Here is a 27949-nt window from a genome sequence, read left to right on the forward strand (position 1 = left end):
ATAGGAAAAGTTGGCGGGGGGGTGGGGTGCGGTGATACCTGTGTTGGCATGCAACGGACTGTTCCACGTAGCTGACAAAAAGGCAGGCATAGCCAGCGCGTAGCCATGGGTACACCTTTGGTTTGAAAATGTACAGTAATTGTCCCCCCCCTGACCCCCACTTCACCATTCGCATTTCCTTCTCTCACCTCATCTTTTTACCTCCCCATCACCTGCCTCTAGTGCTCCCCCCTTTTCTTTCCTCCATGCTCTTCTACCCTCTCCGATCAGATTTTCCCTTCTTTAGCCCTGTATCTCTTTCACCAATCAACTTCCCAGCTCTTTACTTACCCCCTCCCTCTCCCACTTATCACCTACCACCTTGTCCTTCTTCCTCCCCTCCCACCACCACCTTGCTCTGAGTTCTCATCCTTTTCTCCCCCCATCATGATGAGGGGCCTCAGCCTGAAATGGCAACTGTTTATCATTTCCATAGATGCTAAGTTCTCCCAGCATTCACTGTGTCCCTGTGCTGCACCTTACCATCTGTCTGTATTGTGCATTCTCTGACAGTAACACTATATTCTGCTTCTCCCCTCAACCGACCTGACGTTCTCATGTGTTGAAATACACGTTTTTAGAAACTCCCTGTACCTACTAAAGTGGCTGCTGAGTGTATATTCACGGTCTCCAGCTGCTGGGCCCATCCACTTCAGGGTTCAACGTGCTGAGCACTCAGAGATGCTCTTCTGCGATTTCCTGCTGGAAGTTGTGCTTTTCAGCCGTCTGTATGACCTGGCTTTTTTGTGGCTACTGAGTGTACCGCACAGTACACACCATACTTGCAATGGGCCAAAGCTCTAACCATTCAGCCCATCATGGCCCTGCCAATGCAATCCCAATCTCCATTGACCTATACCTTTGGCAGACAACAAGACCGTAATACCATCGGACATAGGAGCAGAATTAAGCCATTCGGCCCACTGAGTCTGCTCTGCCATTCCATCATGGCCGATTTGTTATCCCTCTCAACCCCATTCTTCTACCGTAACCTCTGACTAGCAAGAACCTATCAACCTCTGCTTTAAATATACCCAAAGACTCAGCCTCCACAGTCATCTGTGGCAATGAATTCCAGATTCACCACCCTCAAAAATTCCTCATCTCTGAAGGGACATCCTTCTATTCTTGGGTGTGTCCCCTGGTTCCAGACTCCCCCTCTCTAGGAAACAGCCTCTGAACATTCAGTCTGTCCACGCCTTCCAATATTCAATAGGCTCTGATGTTGGCATGTGGGAGGAAGCCAGAGCCCCCATGCATTCTGAGGGAAAGCATGCAAACTCCACACAGACAGTACCTGAGATCAGATACAAAGCTGGATCACAGGAGCTGTTCCACCACCCTCGCCCCATAACCCTTCACCCTCACCTCTTCTGCTGGACGTCGAACAGAGTGATGGAGTCGGTGTCCCTCAGCAGCAGGTTCCCAGTGCCAGCATAGAAGATCTCATCACAGTTCGGCACTTGCACCTTCTTGGTGATCTCGTTCTTCAGATTTTTAATCAGGATCTGCACGGAGTGGGGAACAGGAGCAGTGGAGGGCAAAATGATGGGTTAAAAATAACAATTTCCTATCAGTAAGCACACCTTTCCCTCTTGCTCCAATCTCCACTTTCTGTGGGATTGTTCCCTACATGACTCCCTTGTCCATTTGTCCCTCCCCACTGATCTCCCGGACAGCAGGATGAGTGATACACTGGCCCTCCACCGCCTCCCTCACCACCATTCAGGGCCTTCAATAATCCTTCCAGGTGAGGTGACACCTCTGCTGCAAGTCTGTCAGTGTTGTCCATTGTATCTGGTGTCCCGGGGCAGTCTCCTATAAATCAGTGAGAACCAATGTAGATTTGCGGCGGGGGCCGGGGGAGCTATTTTTTCAAGCACCTTCACTCCTGAGGAAATAACAGGTAGGGTGGACAACAGAGAGTCAGTGGATGTTGTTTTCAGTGAATTTTCACAAGGCCTTTGACAAGATGCTGCACATGAGGCTGCTTAACATAAGCGCACACGGTATTACAGGAAAGATATTAGCATGGGTAGAACATTGCCTAACTGATGGGAGGCAAAGAGTGGGCATGAAGGGAGCCTTTTCTGGCTGGCAGCCTGTGATTGGTGGTGTTCCACAGGGGTCAGTGCTGGTACTACTTCCTTTTGCATTATGTCAACAATGTGGATGATAAGGTTGGTGGTCTTGTGGACAGGCTGGTAGCAGGGAGACTGCAGAAGGACTTGGACTGCAGATTGGGGGAACGGGCAAAGTAGTGGCTGATGGAACACAGAGTCGGGAAGGAAGTGTACGCTCATGCACTTTGGTAGAAAGAATGACGGTGTAGACTATCTCCTCAACGTATAGAAAATTTAAAAATCAGAGGTGCAAAGGGACTTGTGCAGGATTCCCTAAAGGCTAATTTGCAGGTTGAGTTAGAGGTAGGCAAAGGCAATGTTAACAATCATTTCAGGAGGACAAGAATATAAGAGCGAGGGTGTAATACTGAGGCTTTACAAGGCATTGGTCAGACCGCACAGAGTATTATCAGCAGGTTTGGGCCCCTTATCTAAGAAAGATTGTGCTGGAATTGGAGACGGTCGAGAGGACGTTCACTAGAATGATTCTGGGAATGAGTGTTAATGTACAAGGAGCATTTGATGGCTCTGTGCCTAACTAGTTGGAGTTTAGAAGAATGAGGGGGAATCCCATTGAAACCTACTTAATATTGAAAGGCCGAGACAGACTGGACTTGGAGAGGATGTTTCCTATAGAGGGGGAGTCTAGGACCAGAGGACACAGATAGAGTGGATGTGGAGAGGATGTTTCCTATAGTGGGGGAGTCTATCACCAGAGGACACGGCCTCAGAATAGATGGACATCCATTTAGAACAGAGCTGAGGAGGAATTTCTTTAGCCAGAGGGTGGTGAATCTGTGGAACCCATTGCCACAGATAGGTGTGAAGTCCAAGACATTGGGTGTATATAAAGTGGTGGTTGATTAGTCAGAGTGGCAAAGGTTACATTGAGATGGCTGGAGAATGGGGTTGAGAGGGATTGTAAATCAGCCATGTTGGAATGGCAGAGCAGACTCCATGGGCTGAGTAGCCTAAATCTCCTCTGTCTTATGGTTTTTTATAAGAGGCAATGATAAAGTTGTTAATATGCTTTTCTAATATGGTAGAGGCATCAAGTACAAGACGGTAGAGTTTTAAGGTGGAAGGAAGGAGCATTAAAGGGGATTGGAGAAGTAGAAGTGGACGCCCAATGGCCAGAGCAGTGACTGCGAATCTGCTGGGTACATCGAAGGCCAACGAGTCCGTGGAGGCTAAATAAGGTGGCCTGTCCTGGGGTTAGAGCAGTCTGTGAGTGCCAGACTGTCCGAGAGAGGTTGTGTCGGTGTCGCTGTCAGGAGGGTGGGGGAGACAGAGTAACGTGCTTGTTTTGTTGTTCAATGTGTTCTGCCGAGCACTGGCGGTATGCTGTGCTGACACCAGAATGTGTGGTCACACTGCTGGGCCGTCCCCAGCACAACCCTGGGCTCTGTGGTGAACAGAAACATTGCTTTTCACTGTCCATGTGAGAAATAAAGCCCATCATCTCTTTTAAATGGCAGATCAAGGTGGTGGGCTTCTCGTTCATCTGTAGTGCAGGGGACCCCAACGTTTCTAGCACCGCGGACCGGTTTAATATTGACAATATTCTTGCGGACCGGCCAACCGGGGTTGGGGGGGGGGGGGGAGCACTGTTCGAGTAGGGTTAAACTCACCTCAATATGTCTTTTACAGTTGGGGTTGCCAACTTTCTCACTCTCAAATAAGGGACAAAAATAGCAGTCAAATCCCGGGACACTTTACCCCGGGAAAGACTACCATGACCATGAAGCCTTGCACATGTGATTTTTCCCCCCACAAATCGGTTTTGCCTTCATCTTCCCGACTATAACAGTATAAACATACATTACCTTTACTTTATATAGGCTGTGTATTTATCATATAATTCCCGCTTTGACTATGTGTTAGTGTTATTTATTTTCAGTGTTATGTGTTATTTGGTAAGTTATTTTTTGGGTCTGGGAACGCTCAAAAAATTTTCCCATATAAATTAATGGTAATTGCTTCTTCGCTTCACGCCATTTCGGCACGAAAGGTTTCATAGGAACGCTCTACCTTAGCGGAGGAAATACGGGGCAAATCAATTTAGCCCAATATATGGGATGTCCCAGTAAATACGGGACAGTTGGCAACCGTATGTTCAAATTCAACAGTGCGTGACAGGGAATAAGGAAAGGTGCAGCTGACTCATATCGTTTCCTCACGGCCCGGTACCAGTCCGCGGCCCGGTGGTTGGGGACCACTGCTATAGTGCGTGTGTGGTACAACTTCCCACCTGGGGACATCGCTCAGTAACGAGCATCCCCACCCCCAGCCCTCCTCACCCTGTTCCCATCCCATCCCCAGTCCCAGCTCACCGAGTGCATGCGGTCCAAGACGGCAAAGCGATTCCGAGCCACCCAGACGGCAGTGAGACCTGAGGAGCGCTTCCCTTCGGGAGCTGTGAAGAGGGAGAGAGATTACAAGCCAAGTTGCAGGAACCAGGATGCAGTCCGCTGGGGGAGTATGAAAGAGCTCCACACTTCTGCCCTGGACCTTTACAGAGGTAAGAGCCGAACGAAGACAAGCCCAGGTGGGAGCGTCTCTGCCTCTCAGCCGGGAAGGAGTCTCTGACCACCTCCAGTACCCCCACCGTCCATCCACTATCTCTCCAAATCACTGGCTTTGTGCCGCACGCCGCCGCCGCCCCCCCCCGGCACCCACAGGAGGGACAGGTGTGAAAACGCAGCGGAGCGGTTAGCGTGATGCTATTAGAGCTCAGGGCGTTGCAGTTCTGAGATCAACTCCAGCATCTTCTGTGTAGAGCCTTCACATGACTCCCCCTCCCAGCGGAACGCATGGGCTTCCCTCTGGCGGTCCACAGACATACCGCTCAGGAGGATAATAGATCATTATCAATTGTTCTGTGCTTGGATTGGGTTTAAATCGGGTGGCACGGCTCGTTGTGCTGGAAGGGCCTGGTCTGTAAATAAATTAAATTAACAAACCCTACCGTCAGGATTCTGGGAATCAGAGTCCTTGGGAATGCTGTAGAGATCGTATGTACTGTTCTCCAAGTTGCTGGCTCGCTGCAAAAGATGGAGAGACGTGGTCAGGACCTTGAGGGATACGGACACAGAACTGTACACAGTGCTCCTGGTGTGGGTCTGACCCAGGGAAACAGAGACAGAACTGTACACGGTGCTCCCGGTGTGGGTCTGACCCAGGGATATGGAGACAGAACTGTACACGGTGCTCCCGGTGTGGGTCTGACCCAGGGATATGGAGACAGAACTGTACACGGTGCTCCCGGTGTGGGTCTGACCCAGGGATACGGAGACTGGAACTGTACACGGTGCTCCCGGTGTGGGTCTGACCCAGGGATATGGAGACAGAACTGTACAGGGTGCTCCCGGTGTGGGTCTGACCCAGGGATACGGAGACAGAACTGTACACGGTGCTCCCGGTGTGGTCTGACCCAGGGATATGGAGACAGAACTGTACACGGTGTTCCCGGTGTGGGTCTGACCCAGGGATATGGAGACTGGAACTGTACATGGTGCTCCCGGTGTGGTCTGACCCAGGGATATGGAGACTGGAACTGTGCACGGTGCTCCTGGTGTGGCAAGAGCTTGATTTTGATTACAGTCCTTGGCCTTTAATGAAACCCATGATCTCACCGTGCACAACAGGACTGCATTTTCAGCTGGATTGTAGGACATACTGAAGACTGGGAATTTGGAGCCACTGTGGAAATAAGAAAAGGAAAATTAATTGAACCTGATCTTCCATGACAGGGTAGATACACAGTAAATCTCAGGGAGTGCAGAGGAATCATTACCTGCGTAGCTGCATTACTGCCACATCCTTGGAGCTGTGGAAATCAAGTTGCCGCAGAAAACGATCCTTGACGTAAAAGAGGGCGTTGCCGTGGACAGCGTAAGCTGGCCTCTCTCGCTCCAGTTTGAACACAATCATGCCACTATCATGGCCTGTGCAAAAGTCAAAGGCCAAAGATCAGGGTGGCAGCAGGAACTAATCCATAGCTAACACAAAATAAACTGCAGATGCTGGGGTCAAAGCAACACTCACAACACATTGGAGGAACTCAGCAAGTCGGGCAGCATCCATGGAAAAGATCGGTCGACGTTTCCACAGATGCTGCCCGACCTGCTGAGTTCCTCCAGTGTGTTGTGAGTGTTGCACTAATCCATAGCTGTATGGAGCTGGTACGAATGTGCTACCAAGGTCTGCAGATGTGAGGGAAAAGAGCTGCCGTCAGCCACCTGCTCCACCATTCAATAAGATCACGGCTGATCTGGCCCTGTGACCTAACTGCCTTTTGCTCATCACCGTTAAATCCCCTGCGACGCAAAAATCTATCTGTATCTTTAAATATATTCAATGAGGTACCTTTGACTGCTTTTCCACAGATTCCCAACTCTGAGAAAAGCAGTTCCTCCTCTTCTCTGCTCAAAATCTATTCCCCCGAATCCCGAGGCCACATTCCCTAGTTCTCGTCTCACCAGTGGATACAACTTTCTTGCCACTATCTTCTCTCTCCTTCCATAACTTTAACATTTCTATAAAATCCCCTTCATTCTTCTGGATCCCAGGTGACTCAATCTCTCCTCATAGGCTAACCCGCTGACCTCTGAATCACCCTAGTGAACCTCTTCTGCATTGCTTCCAAAGCCTGCATAACTTTCTCCAAGTACTCTAGCTGTGGCCCGGCCAGCCCCCATGTCCAGCTGTGGCCCAGCTGGTGCTTTGTGTCCAGCCGTGGTCTGATCTCCCTGCTCAGACTCAACTCCTCTGCCAATGAAGCCGGCATTCCATTTACCTCCTGGATAACCTGTTGTACCTGCAAACCAACCTTCTGCAAGCCCTGCACAAACACATCACATAACAGCATGCTGCAATTTTTCACCATTTAAATCATAATCTGATCTGTTTTCCCCATCACAAACAAGAGAAAATCTGCAGATGCTGGTAATCAGAGCAACACACACAAAATGCTGGAGAACTCAGCAGGCCAGGCAGCATCGATGGAAAAAAGCATAGTTGACATTTCCGGCCAAAACCCTTCGGCCGGACTGGAGTTAAAAAGATGAGGAGTCAGAGTAAGGGGGTGGGGGGAGGGGAAGGAGAGGCACAAGGTAATAGGTGAAACCGGGAGCGGAGTTGAGCTGGGAAGTTGGTTGGTGAAGGAGACAAAGGGCTGGAGAGGGGAGAGAGGAAAGAAGACCATGGAAGACAGAAAAGTGGGGAGAGGCACCTGAGGGAGGTGAGGAGATAAGGTGAAAGAGGGAAAAGGAGATGGGGAATGGTGGGGGGGGGGGGGGGGGGGGGTTGGTGAGCATTACCGGAGGTTTGAGAAATCGGTGCTTATGCCATCAGGTTGGAGGCTACCCAGACGGAATGTAAGTTGTTGTTTCTCCAACCCGAGTGTGGCTTCATTGAGACAGTAGAGGAGGACATGGACTGACGTGTCAGATTGGGAATGGGAAGTGGAATTGAAATGGGTGGCCACTTGGGAGATGCCGTTTTCTTCCTGGTGGACGGAGTGTTGGTGCTCAGCGAAGCGGTCTCCCAATCAGTCCCATTCCGACATGCCAGTCCAGGGTCTCTTCCACAGTCGTGATGAGAGTACACTCCGGATGGAGGAGCAACAGCTCATATTCCAACTGGGTAACCTCCAATCTGATGGCACAAACTTCAATTTCTTGAACTTCCAAGTAATTGCCCCCACCCCCCCATTCCCCTCTCTCAACTTATCACCTTACCTGCCTATCACCTCCCTCTGGTGCTCCTCCCCCTTTTTCTTCCTTCCATGGCCTTCTGTCCTCTCCGATTAGATTCCCCTCTCTCCAGCCCTGTATCCCTTTCACCAGTCCACTTCCCAGCTCTACTTCACACCACCTCCCCACACCCCACCCACCTATCACCTTGTGCTGCTTCCTCCTCTCCACCCACTTCTTACTCTGACTCCACATCCGTTTTTCCTTTAGTCCTGCCGAAGGATTTTGGCCCGAAACATCGACTGTACTTTTTCCCATAGATGCTGCCTGACCTGCTGAGTTCCTCCAGCACTTTGTGTGCTCCTGATTGACCCAGCGTTTACCAACATTGAACTCAAACACCCGGACTATCTGACAGCCTGCACAATGGACTCTTCAAGCTCAAGTTCAAGCTTATCATCACCTGACTGTACATGTATAACCCAAATGACCATGGTGTACCGCAAAATATATCAGACAAACAGCACATAAACCAAACGACTAGCACAATTTAGTTAATAAAACAACTCAAAATGCATGCAGCGCAGGTAAAGAGTAAACATTTCACTATCTGAGTGATGAGACCTCAGTGCTGACAGGGTAGTCACTAGTCTCACAGCCTGGACGAAGAATCTGTTACGCTGTCTGTCAGTCCTAGTCCTGACGTTTCTGTACCTCCTTCCTGATGGTAGTGATTCAGAGACCGTGGGATGGGTGGTAGGGATGGTCTGCACGCTCCCAACAAATGGAACAAACGGGGGGAGGGAGACGCTGATGATCCTCTCGGTGGCTTTTACTACCCTCTGTAGGGTCTTGCGGTCCGATTCCCCCAGCTTCCGCATCACACAATGATGCAGCCAGACAGGACACTCTCGGTGGTGCTCCTGTAGAAAGTTGTTAGAATGGAGACAGGGAGCCTTGTATGCCACAATCTCCTCAGGAAGTGTAGATGCTGCTGTAACCTCCTGATGAACGAGGATGTGTTGTGGGCCCAGGTTAGACTGTCGGTTATGTGCACACTTAGTGCTCTTCACTCTCCATGACAGACCCATTGACCTGCAATGGAGAGTGGTTGACCTGGGCCTTTCTCCCACCTCTGAGGTCACAGATGGCACTGCAGAGCACCTGCAACATTTTCCCAGCACCAGCACGGGAGCAATGTAGACAGCAATAATCACAATAGCAGGGAACTCCCTCGGTAAGTAGAAGGGTTTGCACTCTGTGCTGAGCAGTGGGCGATTCGTACACCAGTGAATAGTGTAGACAGAGCTCACAGCATTTCTGATCACCTGAGAGGAAATTAGGCCTCCTGGATGGATGGCTGAATCTGGAACGGTGTCTTGAAGCCCCATTTCTGTCAGGATGATCCCAGACATGGAGGGAATTAACAGGAGCCTTACGGGAGTGAGGGAAAAGATGAAGAGGTAGAGAAGTTTTGGAGGGGCATTAAAGTGTTCAGGGACAAAAGTGATATGAAAACCCAGGGATGCAAGGCAGGAATTAGAGGGCAATGGATCTAGTGGACGATGCACATTGGGATGGCAAATATTAGAAGGCAAATCCAAGATAGGTCAGGACCCTTGGGAATGCTGACCCACAGTTAAATCTTGGAACTCAGGCTTCAGCTCCCTGAAAACTACAGTTCAGTTGGATAGGTAAGACCGGAAGAGACGGCATTTAGCAGGCATATCTACAAGACTTGGGATGTCATGTTGCATCTGTTCAGGCCACATAGAGAACTGTGGACAGTTCCTGATCACCAAGCTACAGGGAGGGATGGGGAAGCAACAGATAGAGTAGAAAAGACATTCACTACATTCTGACCGGAACAAAGGAAAGACTGGGCAGGCTGGGTTTGTTCTCAAGAACAGTCAAAATGCTGGAGGAACTCAGCAGGTCAGGCAGAAACAAAGTCAATGTTTCTGGCTGAGACGCTTCACCAGGAGTGGAAAGGGGAAGGTGGGTGGGTGGGGGACAGTGTATGGTGAGACACTGGGAGGTGATAGGTGAGACTAGGTAAGGGGGAAGGTGAGTGGGTGGGGGACAGTGTGTGATGAGACACTGGGAGGTGACAGGTGAGGGGGAAGATGGGTGGGTGGGACATGGGGGGGGCGCGCTGAAATGAGACACTGGGAAGTGAGACCAGGTGAGGGGGAAGGTGGGTGGGTGGGGCAGGTGAAGTGAGTCACTGGGAGGTGACAGGTGAGGGGGAAGGTGGGTGGGTGGGGCAGGTGAAGTGAGTCACTGGGAGGTGACAGGTGAGGGGGATGGTGGGTGGGTGGGTGGGGCAGGTGAAGTGAGTCACTGGGAGGTGACAGGTGAGGGGGAAGGTGGGTGGGTGGGGCAGGTGAAGTGAGTCACTGGGAGGTGACAGGTGAGGGGGAAGGTGGGTGGGTGGGTGGGGCAGGTGAAGTGAGTCACTGGGAGGTGACAGGTGAGGGGGAAGGTGGGTGGGTGGGTGGGGCAGGTGAAGTGAGTCACTGGGAGGTGACAGCTGGAAGAAGCAAAGAGCTGAAGGAGGAAAGATTTATTCTCATTGGAATGTAGGAATCCGGATTTAGGGGGGGGGTGACCTTTGAGGTTCATAAGACTATGTCACAGATAGTCACAGATTTTTTTTTTCCTCCGGTGGGGAAAGCAAAAGAGAAATCAAAGCCTGGGAGGGACAGGCTTTTCCACATAGATACAACGTTTAAAAGGTATTTGAACAGGTAGTTGATTTGGAGGAGACCTCAAGCAGACAAACGGGACTTGTGCAAACAGTTGTTGCAGTTGGAAGGATACAGGTGCAGTCAGATTGGATTGACAAAAAGTGGGGGAAGGCAGTGGGCTGGGAAGGGCCAAGTCTATGGCATTGGTCTGATCACACTTGGGAGTATTAAGAGCAGTTTTGGGCTCCTTAACTAAAAGATATGCTACTGGAGTCTGAAGACACACACTCAGAGATTCAGCTTCTTCCCCTCCACCATCAGATCTCTGAATGGACATTGAACCCATGAACACTACTTATTTAATTTAAATACAGGTATATACACATAACAAAATACCAGTGATAATAGAAGTGACTGACTCTGACACTGTCCATCAGAGACGGTGATAACTGTTTGTTTCAGTTCCTTTCTGCATTCCATGAAGTGCACCACTACCGCGCAAGGGAGGTGTCACCCTCCTCCATGGCCGTGATGGTGGTGAGGGAACTGCAGATGAGGGAAGCAGGCTTTACAGTTTCAACAGGGACCACACCCAGACGATGCACTGGTGTTCTGTGGGGTGGGAGGCACAGTGAAATACTCCCAGGTGCCAATAACTCAACTCTGAAGTGATTCAACAACTTCCAGACTCACTTTCAACAAGTGTTTTTTATTTGCAGATTGGCTGTTTGTCAGTCTGTGTCTGTATGATGTTTTTTCCACAAATTCTACTGTATTCCTTTATTTTTAATCAGGGAAAATAAATCTCAACTGCAAAGAACCAACATGCAAAAGACAACAAAATGCAAGTACAAAAATAAAACAAACGAAAATAGTAATAATAAATAAGCAATAAACATCAAGAACATGAGATGAAGAGCCCTTGAAAGTCAGCCTGTGGGATCAGTTTGCTGTCGGGGTGAGTGAAGGCTGACGTCCGTACCCTTTATTTGAACACAATACAAACGGTGTTGAAGAGGAGAACCAGCAGCTGTTTTTCTGTCTCCTCAGACCACTCACAGCTTGATGGCAAGCCACCCCACCGCTCCACACGTACTTACCCGCAGCAAACAAGTTGAGGTTCGGGTGTGCGCCCAACACCCAGAAACGATCGTGGTCTCGGCGGAAAGTCTGCACTCCAGTTCTGCTCGGGACAGGGAGTGGTGGGGGGGAGTGTGTAAGAGTGTGTGTGGGGTGGGGGAACAGAACAAGGGAACACGTCATTAAAACCGGGTGGCGAATTCCCTTTTCACCTATAACCTTACCTAAAACCCTGAGCTCCCACAACATCTTGCCACGCTCCTCCCACAGCCCCAACACTGTCATTCCCCACTGCACCCCACAGTCAGCCTCAGGACTGTCTGCAAACAATCAAAGACGACAGCCAGTAGGGGCAAGTTGGCAAATCAGTTCTGGCGACCCAACCAATCAGAGCCAATGATCTGGACAACTCAAACGGTAGGCTAACCAGCCCTTTTGGAGTTTACATACCTGTCAGTCTCTCCTTGGTCAGATCCAATATCTCCACCTTCACACCTCCTGCCTGGGCAAAGAATTCCAAAGATTCCCAACCTCTGAAGAAATATCTCTTCAGCTTCATCTGAAGTGGATCAGCCTACACTCTGGGACTCTTCTCCCTAGTTCTACATGCCCCCACTCACCTCCTCACAGTATCAATCCTTTCAAACCACTTCAATGAGATTACATCTTGTTCTTCTGGATTCTGATGAATAGTGGCATGAGTGGCTCACTATTGGATTGGGGAGTAGAACTGGTATTTTCATTGTGATTTAACTTTCCTCTGCTTGCTTGCATTTTTATATCATCACCAACACACCCTAGCTACACCTGTACACCTGCTCGTCAATATAAATATCTAATTACCCAATCATGTGGCAGCAACTCAATGTACAAAAGCATGCAGACATGGTCAAGAGGTTCAGCTGTTGTTCAGAACAAATATCAGAATGGGGAAGAAATGTGATCTGAGTGACCTTGACCTTGAAATAATTATTGGTGCCAGAAGGGGTGGTTTGAATATCTCAGAAATTGCTGATCTCCTGAGATTTTCACGCACAACAGTCTCTTGAATTTACAGAGAAGGGTGCAAAAACAAATCCAGTGAGTGGCAGTTTAGATGTCAGAGAATGGCCAGACTCTTCTGTGGCAAAATCCCCCATCAATGACAGGGGCCAGAGGAGAATGGCCAGACTCTTCTGTGGCAAAATCCCCCATCAATGACAGGGGCCAGAGGAGAATGGCCAGACTCTTCTGTGGCAAAATCCCCCATCAATGACAGGGGCCAGAGGAGAATGGCCAGACTCTTCTGTGGCAAAATCCCCCATCAATGACAGGGGCCAGAGGAGAATGGCCAGAATGCTGTGTGGCAAAAACCCTCGTCAATGACAGGGGCCAGAGGAGAATGGCCAGACTCTTCTGTGGCAAAATCCCCCATCAATGACAGGGGCCAGAGGAGAATGGCCAGACTCTTCTGTGGCAAAATCCCCCATCAATGACAGGGGCCAGAGGAGAATGGCCAGACTCTTCTGTGGCAAAATCCCCCATCAATGACAGGGGCCAGAGGAGAATGGCCAGACTCTTCTGTGGCAAAATCCCCCATCAATGACAGGGGCCAGAGGAGAATGGCCAGACTCTTCTGTGGCAAAATCCCCCATCAATGACAGGGGCCAGAGGAGAATGGCCAGACTCTTCTGTGGCAAAATCCCCCATCAATGACAGGGGCCAGAGGAGAATGGCCAGACTCTTCTGTGGCAAAATCCCCCATCAATGACAGGGGCCAGAGGAGAATGGCCAGACTCTTCTGTGGCAAAATCCCCCATCAATGACAGGGGCCAGAGGAGAATGGCCAGACTCTTCTGTGGCAAAATCCCCCATCAATGACAGGGGCCAGAGGAGAATGGCCAGACTCTTCTGTGGCAAAATCCCCCATCAATGACAGGGGCCAGAGGAGAATGGCCAGAATGCTGTGTGGCAAAAACCCTCGTCAATGACAGGGGCCAGAGGAGAATGGCCAGACTCTTCTGTGGCAAAATCCCCCATCAATGACAGGGGCCAGAGGAGAATGGCCAGAATGCTGTGTGGCAAAAACCCTCGTCAATGACAGGGGCCAGAGGAGAATGGCCAGAATGCTGTGTGGCAAAAACCCTCGTCAATGACAGGGGTCAGAGAGGAATGGTCGGACTGGTTCAAGCTGACATGTATGCGACAGTAACTCAAGTAGCCACACGTTGTAACGTTGATGTGCAGAAGAGCAGACACAACACACCAAACCTTGGAGTGGATGGGCTACAGCAGCACAAGACAATGAACACGGACTGAGTGACCACATTATTTGCTGTTGGAGCTACCTAATAAAATGGCCAGAGTGTACAAACATGCAAAAATCCAATGAATTTTTTAGTGATTGTGGCACAGTTGCTTTAGTTTTCTGAAGAAGGTGTTATATCAGTTGGATCTTGCTATTTTATAGATTCATTGCTTTCACTGGAAAACTGTTTCACTCTAGTCTGAGTACGTGAGGTCGATAAGTTATTTTTTTGTTCTCTCAGCTCTCTGTTCATTCACTGTTCTTGCAATACTTAACAAAACTGTGAAGCAACAAGTTTGCTGCCTCTTCCTTGATTTCTAAAAGAACCTTGGATCAAAAACAACAGAATCCAACAGAGTTACTTGATTGTCTCCTACCATTTATTTCAACTAAAATAATATCTCTCGTCTGCATTGCAATCCAACACATCTAATCACCACACACAGAATGTGTGGAGGAACTCAGCAGGTCAGGCAGCAGCTACAGAGCCCACTGTCGGGTGGAGGTATTCTTCAGGACTGGGAAGGTACTGGGTAGAGGCCAGAATAAGGTGGTGGAGAGGGGAAGAAATACAAACTACAGGTGATAGGTGAGACCAGGTGAGTGGGTAGGGGACAGTGGAGTTGAAGGAAGAAGCTGGGAGGTGATAGGTGGAACAGATAAAGAGGAATCTGAAAGGAGAGGAGAGGAGAGTGGGCCACAGAAGTAAAGGAAGGAGGAAGGGAGGTGATGGGCAGATAAGGAGAAGAGGAGTGAGACTAACAAGAAAGGGAATTGAAAAAGAAGGGAAGGAGTGAGAATAAATGACGTTAGAGAAATCAATGCTCATACCATCAGGCTGGAGGCTACCCAGGCGGAATATGACGTCTTGCTCCTCCAGCCTGAATGTGCACTCATCCTGTCAGGAGAGGAGAATGGGAATGGGCTACTGAATTGAAATGGGTGGCCACCAGGACATCCTGCCTTTGCAGTGGATAGAGCGAAGGAGCTTGAAAAAGCAATGAATCACGGTCCCCCATCACAAAGTTGCACCCAGTCACAAAGGCACCCAAGATGAACAGGACCAACTTCAGTTTAACTCAAACATCTACATCCATTCACATTGCTCTCTTCACAAACTCAGCCAACTGTTGGAAAACTCAGGGGCCAGAATGCAACTTCAGCTTGGGGTACCTGGCCCGACACAACTCGCACCTCAGCCCTGGCCCAGCACAACTCACAACTTCCCCCTCACCGTGCCCATGCTTACCTCTTGGACATGTCCCAGACGCGGATACTCTTGTCCTCGGAGTTGCTCAAGATCAGCTCTTGGCGGGGATGGAAGGCAGCACAGGAAACATTGTTGTAGTGGCCACGACACGTGTCCACCTCCCACGCCTTGGAATCTAATGAAGAGAAAAGAGGGCTCAGAGTGGAGACGGGAGACAGGAGGCTTCATAGCACCTTACGACATTGCAGAATTCGGCCATTCAGCCCCTGTGCTTGCTCTGCAATGGAGCTGGCTGATGCTTTTCCATCTCCATCCTCTCACGCCCTCCCTGTGACGACAGCATAGCAGCTAGCATGGTGCGTTATGTCCACCAGCAACCAGGGTTCAATTCCCACCGCAGTCTGTAAATTCATACATTCCCATCACCTGATACGTTCAATTCCCACTGCAGTCTATAAGGAGTTCATACATTCCCACGACCTCATATGTTCAATTCCTACCGCAGTCTGTAAGTTCGTACATTCCCATCACCTGATACATTTCCCCCACATTGCAAGGGTCAGTACCTTGAGCATGTTATGTTGGCAGCAGAAGCTACCTGACATCTGTCAGCACATCCCCAGACTGCGCAAACGACTCATTTCACTGTACATATAACAAATAAAACTAACCTTTATCTATTAACTAATTAAAAACCTATCAACCTCTGCCTAATGAGGTTAATTGGTCATTGTAAATTATGCCATGGGTTAACTTGGGGTTGCTGGTAGTGCAGCTCAAAGGGCCAGGTAAATAAATAAAGCTCATTTGCTCTTCACAGCCGTCTGTGGCAATAAATTTGAAGATCCCCAGCCTCTGGCTGAAGAAGTTCCTCCTCAGCTCAGTCTCAAAGGGATGTGTCCTATCTGAGACTGCCCTCACATTCTCGATTCTCTTACTAATGGAAACACTTTCTCCATACCCACTCTATCTGGGCAGAGGATTCAGGATGAAGTCAGAGGAGGCTGGGGGAAGGAAAGAAGCAGCTTCTGGTTAGAGTGGTTCTTGGATGGACAGTGCACCAGTGGATGGAGCCACCCCATGCCCAGACACACCAGGGCGTCCCAGGCAGTAGATATGGTGAAGGGGCGCTGTTTCGGAGGGAGCCATCAATGACTGGGAGACACAAGAAGTCCAAGGAATGGATTCCTCGATATGGGAGCAGATGCTGAGCACACTGAGCATGAGACAGCTGCAGAGGTCACACTCACCGTTCATTCGCCAAATCTTCACCTGCCGGTCATCCGCACCCGAGACAATCAGCGGCATGGTGGGGTGAAAGGTGGCCCAGTTCACCCCTCGGTCATGACCCTGTGGGAACAAAGATGAGTCGGCTTCAGGGAAGCAGGACAGTGTACAACCCCATGCCCCTTGGAGGCTGTAACGGGACAACATAGACAGAGCTCGACTTGCGCCCTGGGAGTGTGTGATGGGAAAGTATGGAGGGAGTTTCACTCTGTGTCTGTCCCTGGGAGAGAGTGATGGGACAGTGTGGAGGGAGTTTCACTCTGTGTCTGACCCTGGGAGTGTGTGATGGGACAGTGTAGAGGGAGTTCCACTCTGATTAAATATAAGGTGTCACATAGTAAACAAGGAGGCTGAATAAATGGGTCTACTTGAAACTTAAGGCCTTCAACTTGCGGATGAATTCAGGGGTCAATTCTTGTCAATGTAGTGTGTAACAAAACGTAAATTTTCTGGGTTTGCTGGTGATAATGCCTTCTGTGAAAAGGTCATTGTGATTCTGCAATGGTGTAAAGAGAGTGATTGAGAAAATGAAGTTTACTGTGTGGAAATGTGAGGCTCACACACTTCCATAAGAGAAATCAAAAAGTAGATTGTTATCTGAATGAAGGAGGACTGTGTTGGATCCAGCTTTTTAATTTACATTTTCTTTGCAGTTTAACAATTATCTGCTCGTATTTCAAGTAGTTTTTATATTTACCTCATAGTTTAGTGTGCTTTCTCGGGGCCACAGATTGTACAGTACATGAAGTTGTTCAGTATCTCCTTGTGATTATATTGCTATGATTCTCTTGGTACTGCATCACTGGAATAGGGGGTTAATCTTTGTTTACTCATCTCCAAATGTGAACAGAATTTTCCTGATCTACAAGTTCAGTGCATCTTAGTTCCTAGTCTCTTTGCTGAGCATTGCCCATTTCCGTTTTTCCTTATTCTATCAATGCTTAATAAAGCAATCCTGACACAACTTCCTGACTTCCAAAAGATCCTTGGATTAAAACATCAGAACCCAACATCTACTAACGACTGAAGCTCATAGGGATCAAGGTGTTCCAGGGGAAAGATCACAAAATGCAGATTGAGCAAGTGGTTAAGAGAGCAAACAGTGGTACCGGGCATTAGTTATACCTCACCTGGAATATTGGTTCAACTGATCTAAAACAGTCTTGGAAGCAGTCCAAAACCTGCTGAATTTCTGGCATGAGAAAGGAGTCCTGAGAGGATAGACAGTTAGATCTGCATCCAGATGGGGAGTTTTGAATAGTAATGCTGACTTTACACAAACAAAATCGAGATCAACAATAAGTATACCGTTTTGGATACTGTTGGTGGGGACGACCTACCAGGGACAGGTTGCAGTGGTCACGTCTCTGGCACCAAGACTGGACCCTCAGCTCAGAAGGCAAGGAGGGAAAAGAGGAGAGCAGTAGTGATAGGGGATTCGATAGTTAGGGGGTCAGATAGGAGGTTCTGTGGGAGAGAGTGAGAATCCTCTATTGCCTCCCTGGTGCCAGGGTCCGCGATATCTCAGATCGAGTTCTCGGTATTCTCAAGAGGGAGGGTGAGCAGCCACATGTTGTGATCCATGTAGGGACCAATGATGTGGGTAGGAAGAAGGAGGAGGTCCTGCAAAGAGAGTTCAGGGAGTTATGTGCAAAGTTGAAGGACAGGACCTCCAGGGTTGCAATCTCAGGATTGCTACCCGTGCCACGTGCTAGTGAAGTTAGAAATAGGAAGATAATGCAGCTAAATATATGACTACGGAGTTGGTGCAGGAGGGAGGGCTTCATGTTTCTGGACAATTGGGCCTTGTTCTAGGGAAGGTGGGACCTGTTCCGACGGGACGGGTTGCACCTAAACTGGAAGGGGACTAACATCTTTGTGGGCAGGTTTGCTAGTGCTGCTCCGGGGGGTTTAAACTAGATTTGCAGAGGGAGGGTAACCAGAGTGTTAGAGCAGATAGTGAGGTGGAGGAGGATAAAGGTCATGCGAGAACTGCAAGTATAGTGCATGGAGTAAAGCCAGATCTAACATATAAACAGGTTTTGAGGAAAGAGAAACTGAATAAACGGTGTAAAGGTAGTAAGGTAGAAGGGCTAAAGTGCGTGTACCTCAATGCAAGAAGCATCAGGAACAAAGATGATGAACTGAGAGCTTGGATACATACATGCAATTATGATGGAGTGGCCACTACAGAGACCTGGCTGGCACCAGAAAAATATTCCTGGATTTCAGTGCTTTAAAAGGGAAAAGGAGGGGGGAAAAGGGGAGAAGGGGTGGCATTACTGATCAGAGATACTATTACAGCTACAGAAAGGGTGTGTAATGTAGCAGGATCCTCTTTTGAGTCAGTATGGGTAGAAGTCAGGAACAGGAAGGGAGCAGTTACTCTACTGGGGGTATTCTATAGGCCCCCTGGTAGCAGCAGAGATACAGAGGAGCAGATTGGGAGGCAGATTTTGGAAAGGTGCAGAAATAACAGGGTTGTTATCATGGGTGACTTTAACTTCCCTAATATTGATTGGCACCTAATTAGCTCCAATGGTTTAGACGGGGCAGAGTTTGTTAAGTGTGTCCAGGACGCATTCCTGTCACAATATGTTGACAGGCCGACTGGGGGAATGCCATACTAGATCTAGTATTAGGTAACAAACCTGGTCAGGTCACAGATCTCTCAGTGGGTGAGCATCTGGGGGACAGTGACTACTGCTCCCTGGCCTTTAACATTATCATGGAAAAGGATAGAATCAGAGGGCAGGAAAATTTTTAACTGAGGAAGGGCAAATTTTGAAGCTATAAGGCTAGATCTTGCGGGTGTGAATTGGGATGATGTTCTTGCAGAGAAATGTACTATGGACATGTGGTCGATGTTTAGGGATCTCTTGCTGGATGATAGGGAGGAAGATAAAGATAAAGAATGGTAGGATGAAGGACTATGGGGGACTAGTGAGGTGGAAAATCTGGTCAGGTGGAAGAAGGCAGCATACATGAGGTTTAGGAAGCAAGGATCAGATAGGTCTATTGAGGAATATAGGGTAGCAAGAAAGGAGCTTAAGAAGGGGCTGAGGAGAGTAAGAAGGGGGAATGAGAAGGCCTTGGCGAGTAGGGTAAAGGAAAACCCCAAGGCATTCTTCAATTATCTGAAGAACAAAAGGATGACAGGAGTGAAGGTAGGAGCGATTAGAGATAAAGGTGGGAAGATGTGCCTGGAGGCTGTGGAAGTGAGTGAGGTCCTCAATGAGAGGGAACTGGACGTGGCTTTAAGGTAAGGAGTGGAAAGTTCAAGGGGAATATTAGAGGAAGGTTTTTTACTCAGGGAGTGGTTGGTGCATGGAATGCACTGCCTGAGTCAGTGGTGGAGGCAGATACACTAGTGAAATTTAAGAGACTGCTAGACAGGTATATGGAGGAATTTAAGGTGGGGGGGTTATATGGGAGGCAGGGTTTAAGGGTCGGCACAACATTGTGGGTCAAAGGGCCTGTACTGTGCTGTACTATTCTATGTTGAATAGTAATGGATGACTTTACACAAACACAAAATCCAGATGTGGAGCTTTGAATAGTAATTGCTGACCTTATGCAAACAAAATACAGATGTGGAGCTTTGAATAGTAAAGGATGACTTCACACAAACAAAATCCAGATGCGGAGCTTTGAACAGTAATGGCTGACTTCACACAAACAAAATCCAGATGCGGAGCTTTGAATAGTAATGGGTGACTTTACACAAAATCCAGATGCGGAGCTTTGAATAGTGATGGGTGACTTTACACAAAATCCAGATGTGGAGCTTTGAATAGTGAAAGGGTGACATTATATAAACATTATCGGGGACAAACAACAGGAATTCTGCAGATCCTGGAAATTCAAGGAACACACATAAAAGTTGCTGGTGAACGCAGCAGGCCAGGCAGCATCCCTAGGAAGAGGTACAGTCGACGTTTCAGGCCGAGCCCCTTCGTCAGGACTAACTGAAGGAAGAGTGAGTAAGGGATACGTTACTTATCGGGGTTTCTCTTTCACCCGAGTTATTTATCAGGAGCGCTGTGTTCCCAGGGCCCCTTACATTTTCCGTATGCCCTCCCATCCGTCCAACAATCTCTTTGACCTCCGACCAGGAAGGAAGGGCCGCAGCATTAGGACAAGAGCTACTATGACGGGAAACAGCTTCTTCCCCCAGGCCGTAAGACTGAATTCCCTACCACCATCAGGTCTCTTCACGTGCAAAGTGCCATTAGCATTATAACTTTTGCACAAGCTCCTTTAACTTGTATTGCATATGAACCTTATTTATGTGTTAATGTACTTGTGGTAATATCATTTTATAATTTATGTGTATTATATGTACTGTGTTGTGCACCTAGGTCCAGAGCTATTTGATAATATTGCAACAAACTTTAACTTGAATTTGATATTTAATAGGGTTATGGGACGCTGTCTTAAAAGAGGACTTGAGAGCAGCAGAGATCAGCCATGATAACAACAAATGGCGGGGGCAAGGTTCGAAGGGCCCGGTAGCTAATTCCTGTATTGGGTGAAACCCTTGCAAGGCCCCAGACCCTGACCACATACCTGGCCAGGTACTGAAAACCTGTGGCCACTGAGGTTTCAAGGACATCAGCATCCTGAATTCTAACTGGTTACATCACCCTCTGGTGTGGAGGAGCTAGCTCCGTGATGGGTACGAGCCTCCCAAGCATCAAAGACACCTCCAAAAGGCAATGTTTCAAAAATGGGGCATCCATTATTAAGGATCCCCATCACCCAGGCCACGACTTATTATAATTTATGTCTTTCATTATTCTGCATTGCAATGCACTGCTGCCACAAGCACATTTGCCAGAGAAGAGCAGGGAGAGTGCCTTGCTGACTACAGCCCAGTCGCGCCCCCATTCACTGTAATCAAGTGCTTCCACAAATGCTCAGGACGACAATGAACTCCAGCCCGAGTAACGAGGGAATGGGGCAGCGGATTCACCGAGCTGCTCCTGTGTCATATCAAAGACCCACCCAGCCCGGACATTTTCTTTTTCCTTCTCTCCCTGCCCCTCCAGCATCCAGTCTAAGATACAAACATCTGGAAACCAGGCTCAAGGTCAGCTTCATTCCCACTGTTTCAGGATCCTTTAGTGGATCTCTTGTTTTGTGAAGTGAACTCTTCACCTCACAGTCCATTTCACTGTGGCCCTGTCCCGCACCTTAGTGTCTGTCTGTATTGTGCATTTTCCGTGACAGTAACACTATATTCTGCTGCTCCTCTCAACTGACCTGACGTTCTCATGTGTTGAAATACACTCAGTGGCCACATTTTTAGAAACCCCCTGTACACCTGCTCGTTGAGGCAAATACCTAATCAGCCAAATACGTGGCAGCAACTCAATGCATAAAAGCATGCAGACATGGTCAAGAGGTTCAGTTGTTACTCAGAACAAACATTGGAATGGGGAAGAAATGTGACTGACTGGAGCTCACGTCATCCTGGGTGGTTTCAGTGTCTCATAATTTGCTAATTTCCTGGGATTTTCACACACAACAGTCTCTAGAGTTTACAGAGGATGGAGCAAGATACAAAAAACATCCAGTGGGCAGCAGCTGTGTGGGCAAAAATGAATTATTAATGAGAGGTCAGAGGAGAATGGCCAGACTACTTCAAGCTGACAGGAAGGTGACAGTAACTCAAATAACCATGTGTTACAATGGAGCACCTCTGAATGCACATGTTGAACCCTGAAGTGGATAGGTTACACCAGCAGAAGACCGTGGACAAGCACTCAGTCGCCAGTTTATCAGCAACAGGAGCTACCTAATGAAGTAGCCACTGATATTTCTCAGTACACGAGATAACCATAAACCGATTCGTGCCAAAGATCGAAAAACTATTTATTTAGTCATTTTAAGTCTTTAGACTGCCACTACTAATCAACAAATTTCAAATCATTAACACACAGATTCTGCAGATGCTGGAAATCCAGAGCAACACACACAAAATGCTGGTGGAACTCAGTAAGTCGGGCAGCATCTATGGAAATGAATAAACAGTCGACCTTTCAGGACTGGAAAGGAAGGGAGAAGATGCCAGAATAAAAATGTGTGAGGAGGGGAAGGAGGACAAGCTAGAAGGGAAAACACAGAGGGCAGCTGAGATCTCAGGTCAGAGGGCAGCTGAGAGGAGGCTCGGAGCGACCCGGGGACGAGGCCCGGCACGGCCTGGGGATGAAGCCCAGAGTGACCCGGGGAGAAAGTTCAGAACGCCTCAGAGCCTTCATAATACAGGAAATGCTGAACACAAGCACACAAGACAGCGATGGTAAGCCTGAATGTATGTGTAACCCATGCTCTGGGAGTGTGACAGGACAGTGTAAAGGAATATCACTCATCTGTGTGATGAGTCGCATTGAGGAACCTTTCCTCAGTCTCAGCCCCCACGTCCAGGCCTTGCCTTACCTCAAGGACATGCTTGACCACAGCATCGGTGGTCCCGAACAAGTCGACCCCCGAGATCCCACGCACATCACTCTCCACTGCCCCTGGGGAGAGATTCTTCTTCCTCAGACCTGGCGGCAGAACAGAATCTGGTGAGGGAGCAAGTATCAGGGAGAGGAAAAGCAATAGCAAGGATGTGTTATGGCAGAGTTTAAGGGGCTGCAAGGGAATAGAAAGACTCTTCCCACTCACTGTCAAATTGGGGGTGGGGTGGCATATAATGGAGGACTGATTAATGAGAAAGGTTGGTGCTATTGAACACACAAACATTGCAGGAGAGGGTTTCAGGATAGATGATGGCACTTCCCAATCATGAAGACAGTTGACACCGACTTCACCATATTGAAACCCAACACCGACACAGATGATTTCCGGAACGTCACAGCAAGGGGAACTCAAAGAACAGCACAGTACAGGCCCTTCAAGCCCACGATGTTGTGCTGAACTTTTAACCTAATCTAAGATCAATCTAACCCTTCCACTCCACCCCCTCCATTTCCTTTCATCCATGTGCCTGTCTCTTAATTGTCCCTAAGAATCTGCCCCTACCACCACCCAACAGTGAATTCCACACCCCCACAACTCTGTAAAAGACATACCTCCAACAAGTCCCATATATTTTTTTCCCACCTTAAAATTATGCCCCTGGTATCAGCCATTAAAGACCATAAAGACATAGGAGCAGAATTAGGCCGTCTGGCCCATCAAGTCTGCTCCACCTATTGATCATGGCTGAATTGTTATCCCTGTCAGCCCCAATCTCCCGCCTTCTCCCTGTAACCTTTGACGCCCAAATCAAGATCCATCAACCTCTGCTTACCACCCTGGGAAAAAGGCACTGGCTACCCACTCTATCTACATCTCATATCACCTTATGCACCTCATCTGTCAACTCTCCAAACCAAACGTCACATCATCACACCTCGTCCCACACTGAGAGCCAGATGTTCTGGCGAGAGAAGGATGCCTTCAGCAGTAAGAGGGAAGAGGTTTATACTGACTCAGGAGGAGGTCAGTCATCATCCCAAGGTGGGGTGCCACTGTACATGGTGGTACTAACTGTGTGACAATACCGCAGCTCAGCAGTCAGACAGACTACAGAGTTCAATACTGGTCTCTCCGAAAGCCTGTATGTTCTTCCCATCTGTGGGTGTGTTTCCTCTGGTCTGCTCTGTACCGGTTAGTAGACTGGTTGCTCATTGCAAATTGTCTTGTGTACATGGACTTCAGTAAGGCCTTTCACAAGGTCCCGCATGGGAGGTTAGTTAGGAAAATTCAGTCGCTAGGTATGCATGGAGAGGTGGTAAATTGGATTAGACATTGGCTCAATGCAAGAAGCCAAAGAGTGGTAGTACAGAATTGCTTCTCAGAGTGGAGGCCTGTGACTAGTGGTATGCCACAGGGATCAGTGCTGGGTCCATTGTTATTTGTCATCTATATCAATGATCTGGATGATAATATGGTAAATTGGATCAGCAAATTTGCTGATGATACAAAGATTGGAGGTGTAGTGGACAGTGAAGAAGGTTTTCAGAGCCTGCAGAGGGACTTGGACCAGCTGGACAAATGGGCTGAAAAATGGCAGATGGAGTTTAATACAGACAAGTGTGAGGTATTGCACTTTGGAAGGACAAACTAAGGTAGAACATACATGGTTAACTGTAAGGCACTGAGGAGTGCAATAGTACAGAGGGATCTGGGAATACAGATACAAAATTCCCTAAAAGTGGCGTCACAGGTAGATAGGGTCATAAAGAGAGCTTTTGGTACATTGGCCTTTATAAATCAAAGTATTGAGTATAAGATCTGGAATGTTATGATGAGGTTGTATAAGGCACTGGTGAGGCCGAAGCTGGAGTACTATGTTCAGTTTTGGTCACCAAATTACAGGAAGGATAGTAATAAGGTTGAAAGAGTGCAGAGAAGGTTTACAAGGATGTTGCCAGGACTTCAGAAACTCAGTTACAGAGAAAGGTTGAATAGGTTAGGACTTCATTCCCTGAAGCATAGAAGAATGAGGGGAGATTTGATAGAGGTATATAAAATTATGATGGGTATAGAGAGAGTAAATGCAAGCAGGCTTTTTCCACTGAGGCAAGGGGAGAAAAAAAAACAGAGGACATGGGTTAAGGGTAAGGGGGGAAAAGTTTAAAGGGAACATTAGGGGGGCTTCTTCACACAGAGAGTGGTGGGAGTATGGAATGAGCTGCCAGACGAGGTGGTAAATGCAGGTTCTTTTTTTAATATTTAAGAATATATTGGACAGATACATGGATGGGAGGTGTATGGAGGGATATGGTCCAGGTGCAGGTCAGTGGGACTAGGCAGAAAATAGTTCGGCACAGCCAAGAAGGGCCAAAAGGCCTGTTTCTGTGCTGTAGTTTTCTACAGTTTCTATGGTTTTCTATGATTCAGTTTGGGTTGGTCGTTATAAATTATTCTGTGATTCAGTTTGTGTTGGTTGGTTGTTGAAAATTGTCCTGTGATTCAGTTTGTGTTGGTTGGTCATTGTAAATTGTCCTGTGATTCAGTTTGGGTTGACTGGTCATTATAAATTGTCCTGTGATTCAGTTTGGGTTGGTGGTTGTAAATTGTCCTGTGATTCAGTTTGGGTTGGTTGTTGTAAATTGTCCTGTGATTCAGTTTGGGTTGGTTGTTGTAAATTGCCGTGATTCAGTTTGGGTTGGTTTGTTGTAAATTATCCTGTGATTCAGTTTGGGTTGATTGGTCGTTGTAAGTTGTCCAGTGATTCAGTTTGTGTTGGTTGGTCATTGTAAATTGTTCTGTGATTCAATTTGGGTTGGTCATTGTAAAGTGACCAGTGATTCAGTTTGGGTTGGTTGTTGTAAATTGCCCTGTGATTCAGTTTGGGTTGGCTAATCGTTGTAAATTGTCCTGTGATTCAGTTTGGGTTGATTTGTCGTTGTAAGTTGTCCTGTGATTCAGTTGGGTTGGTTGTTGTAAATTATCCTGTGATTCAGTTTGGTGTGATTGGTCATTGTAAATTGTCCTGTGATTCAGTTTGGGTTGCTGGGTTCCGTCACTCCTTATCTGGAAGGCTTGTTCTGCACAGTACCTCTGAACAAAATAAACAACCTCTCAAATTGGATTGGAGGGAGCAAGTACGAAGACTTCCGCACCTGCCAGAAACAGTAATAGAGAAGCACAGAGAAAGAAACTAACCACTGCCACTCCCAGCACTGAGCTGTCAATTACTGAGGCCCAGAATGTTGATCTCCACTCAACATGTCCAACCTCAGCAGTCAGGCTTTCAGCTATCCAGTTTATGTTCCCACTCCAAACGGATACCCTCAGTTACTCTGATCATCTGTCCTCCCCCAGCACAGACCACTCGCTCCCCTCCCCAAGCTCCATCTGTCTGTCATCTCCCTGGGGTTTCAGACCCCTCCCTTCCCACCAGCTCAAACTGTCTGTCATCCCCTGGGGTCTCAGTCCCCCCCCTCCCCCGAGTTCCATCTGTCTGTCATCCCCCTGCGGTCTCAGTCCCCACCACTCCCCCCAGCTCCATCTGTCTGTCATCCCCCTGGAGTCTCAGTCCCCTCCCCTCCCCCCAGCTCAATCTGTCTATCTTCCCCCAGGGTCTCAGTCCCCACCCCTCCCCGCAGCTCCATCTCTCTGACATCCCCCTGGGGTCTCAGTCCCCTCCCCTCCCCGCAGCTCCATCTGTCTCTCATCTCACTGGGGTCTCAGTCCCCTCCCCCCAGCTCAATCTGACTGTCATCCCCCTGGGGTCTCACCCACATCCCCTCTACCCCCAGCTCAATCTGTCTGTCATCCCCCTGGGGTCTGAGACCCCTCCCCTCCCCACAGCTCCATCTGTCTGACATCCCCCTGGGGTCTCAGTCCCCTCCCCTCCCCACAGCTCCATCTGTCTGTCATCCCCCTGAGGTCTCAGTCCCATCCCCTTCCCCCAGCTCCATCCGTCTGTCATCCCCCTGGGGTCTTAGTCCACTCTCCTCCCTCCAGCTCTATCTGTAAGTCATCCCCGAGTTGTCAGTCCACTCTCCTCCCCCCAGCTCCATCAGTCTGTCATCCCCCTGGGGTCTCACCCACTGCCCTCCTCCCCGCCCCCCAGCTCCATCTGTCTGCCTTCCCCCTGGGGTCTCAGGCCCCACCCCTCCCCCTTCCCCTCCCCCCAGCTCAATCTGTCTGTCAACCCCCTGGGGTCTCAGTCCCCACCCCTCCCTCCAGCTCAATCTGTCTGTCATCCCCCTGGGGTCTCAGTCCCCTCCCCTCCCCCCAGCTCAATCTGTCTGTCTTCCCCCAGGGTCTCAGTCCCCACCCCTCCCCGCAGCTCCATCTCTCTGACATCCCCCTGGGGTCTCAGTCCCCTCCCCTCCCCCCAGTTCCATCTGTCTGTCATCCCCCTGAGGTCTCAGTCCTCAGCCCTCCCTCCAGCTCCATCTGTCTGTCATCCCCCTGGGGTCTCTGTCCCCTCCCCACCCTCCAGCTCCATCTGTCTGTCATCACCCTGGGGTCTCAGTCCCGTCCCCTTCCCCCAGCTCCATCCGTCTGTCATCCCCCTGGGGTCTCAGTCCCCTCCCCTCCCTTCAGTTCAATCTGTCTGTCATCCCCCTGGGGTCTTAGTCCACTCTCCTCCCTCCAGCTCTATCTGTAAGTCATCCCCGAGTTGTCAGTCCCCTCTCCTCCCCCCAGCTCCATCAGTCTGTCATCCCCCTGGGGTCTCACCCACTGCCCTCCTCCCCGCCCCCCAGCTCTATCTGTCTGCCTTCCCCCTGGGGTCTCAGTTCCCTCCCCTCCCTTCAGCTCCATCTCTCTGTCATCCCCCTGGGGTCTCAGTCCCCTCCCCTCCCCCCAGCTCAATCTGTCTGTCATCCCCCTGGGGTCTCACCCACTTCCCCCTTCCCCTCCCCCCGCTCAATCTGTCTGTCATCCCCCTGGGGTCTCAGACCCCTCCCCTCCCTCCTGCTCCATCTGACATCCCCCTGGGGTCTCAGTCCCTTCCCCTCACCCCAGCTCAATCTGTCTGTCAACCCCCAGGGGTCTCAGTCCCCTCCCCTCCCCCCAGCTCAAAC

General features: G+C 49.0%; 1 protein-coding gene across 5 annotated transcripts in view; it reads right to left on the reverse strand.

Annotated features, from left to right (window-relative positions):
- The window catches only part of copa (COPI coat complex subunit alpha), a 142707-nt gene that overhangs the window by 85253 nt on the left and 29505 nt on the right, over positions 1-27949 (reverse strand). For all 5 annotated transcript variants that reach the window (XM_072253223.1, XM_072253225.1, XM_072253222.1 and 2 more), the window contains 9 exons: positions 22854-22963; positions 16376-16475; positions 15165-15300; positions 11649-11731; positions 5959-6109; positions 5798-5864; positions 5131-5206; positions 4496-4578; positions 1408-1547 (listed from right to left, as the gene is read on the reverse strand). In XM_072253223.1, coding sequence (XP_072109324.1) covers positions 1408-1547; positions 4496-4578; positions 5131-5206; positions 5798-5864; positions 5959-6109; positions 11649-11731; positions 15165-15300; positions 16376-16475; positions 22854-22963 — 946 coding nt within the window. The remainder of the gene's footprint in view (positions 1-1407; positions 1548-4495; positions 4579-5130; positions 5207-5797; positions 5865-5958; positions 6110-11648; positions 11732-15164; positions 15301-16375; positions 16476-22853; positions 22964-27949) is intronic.

Source organism: Mobula birostris, chromosome 3 (genome assembly GCF_030028105.1).
Source record: "Mobula birostris isolate sMobBir1 chromosome 3, sMobBir1.hap1, whole genome shotgun sequence".
Lineage (NCBI taxonomy): Eukaryota > Metazoa > Chordata > Chondrichthyes > Myliobatiformes > Myliobatidae > Mobula > Mobula birostris.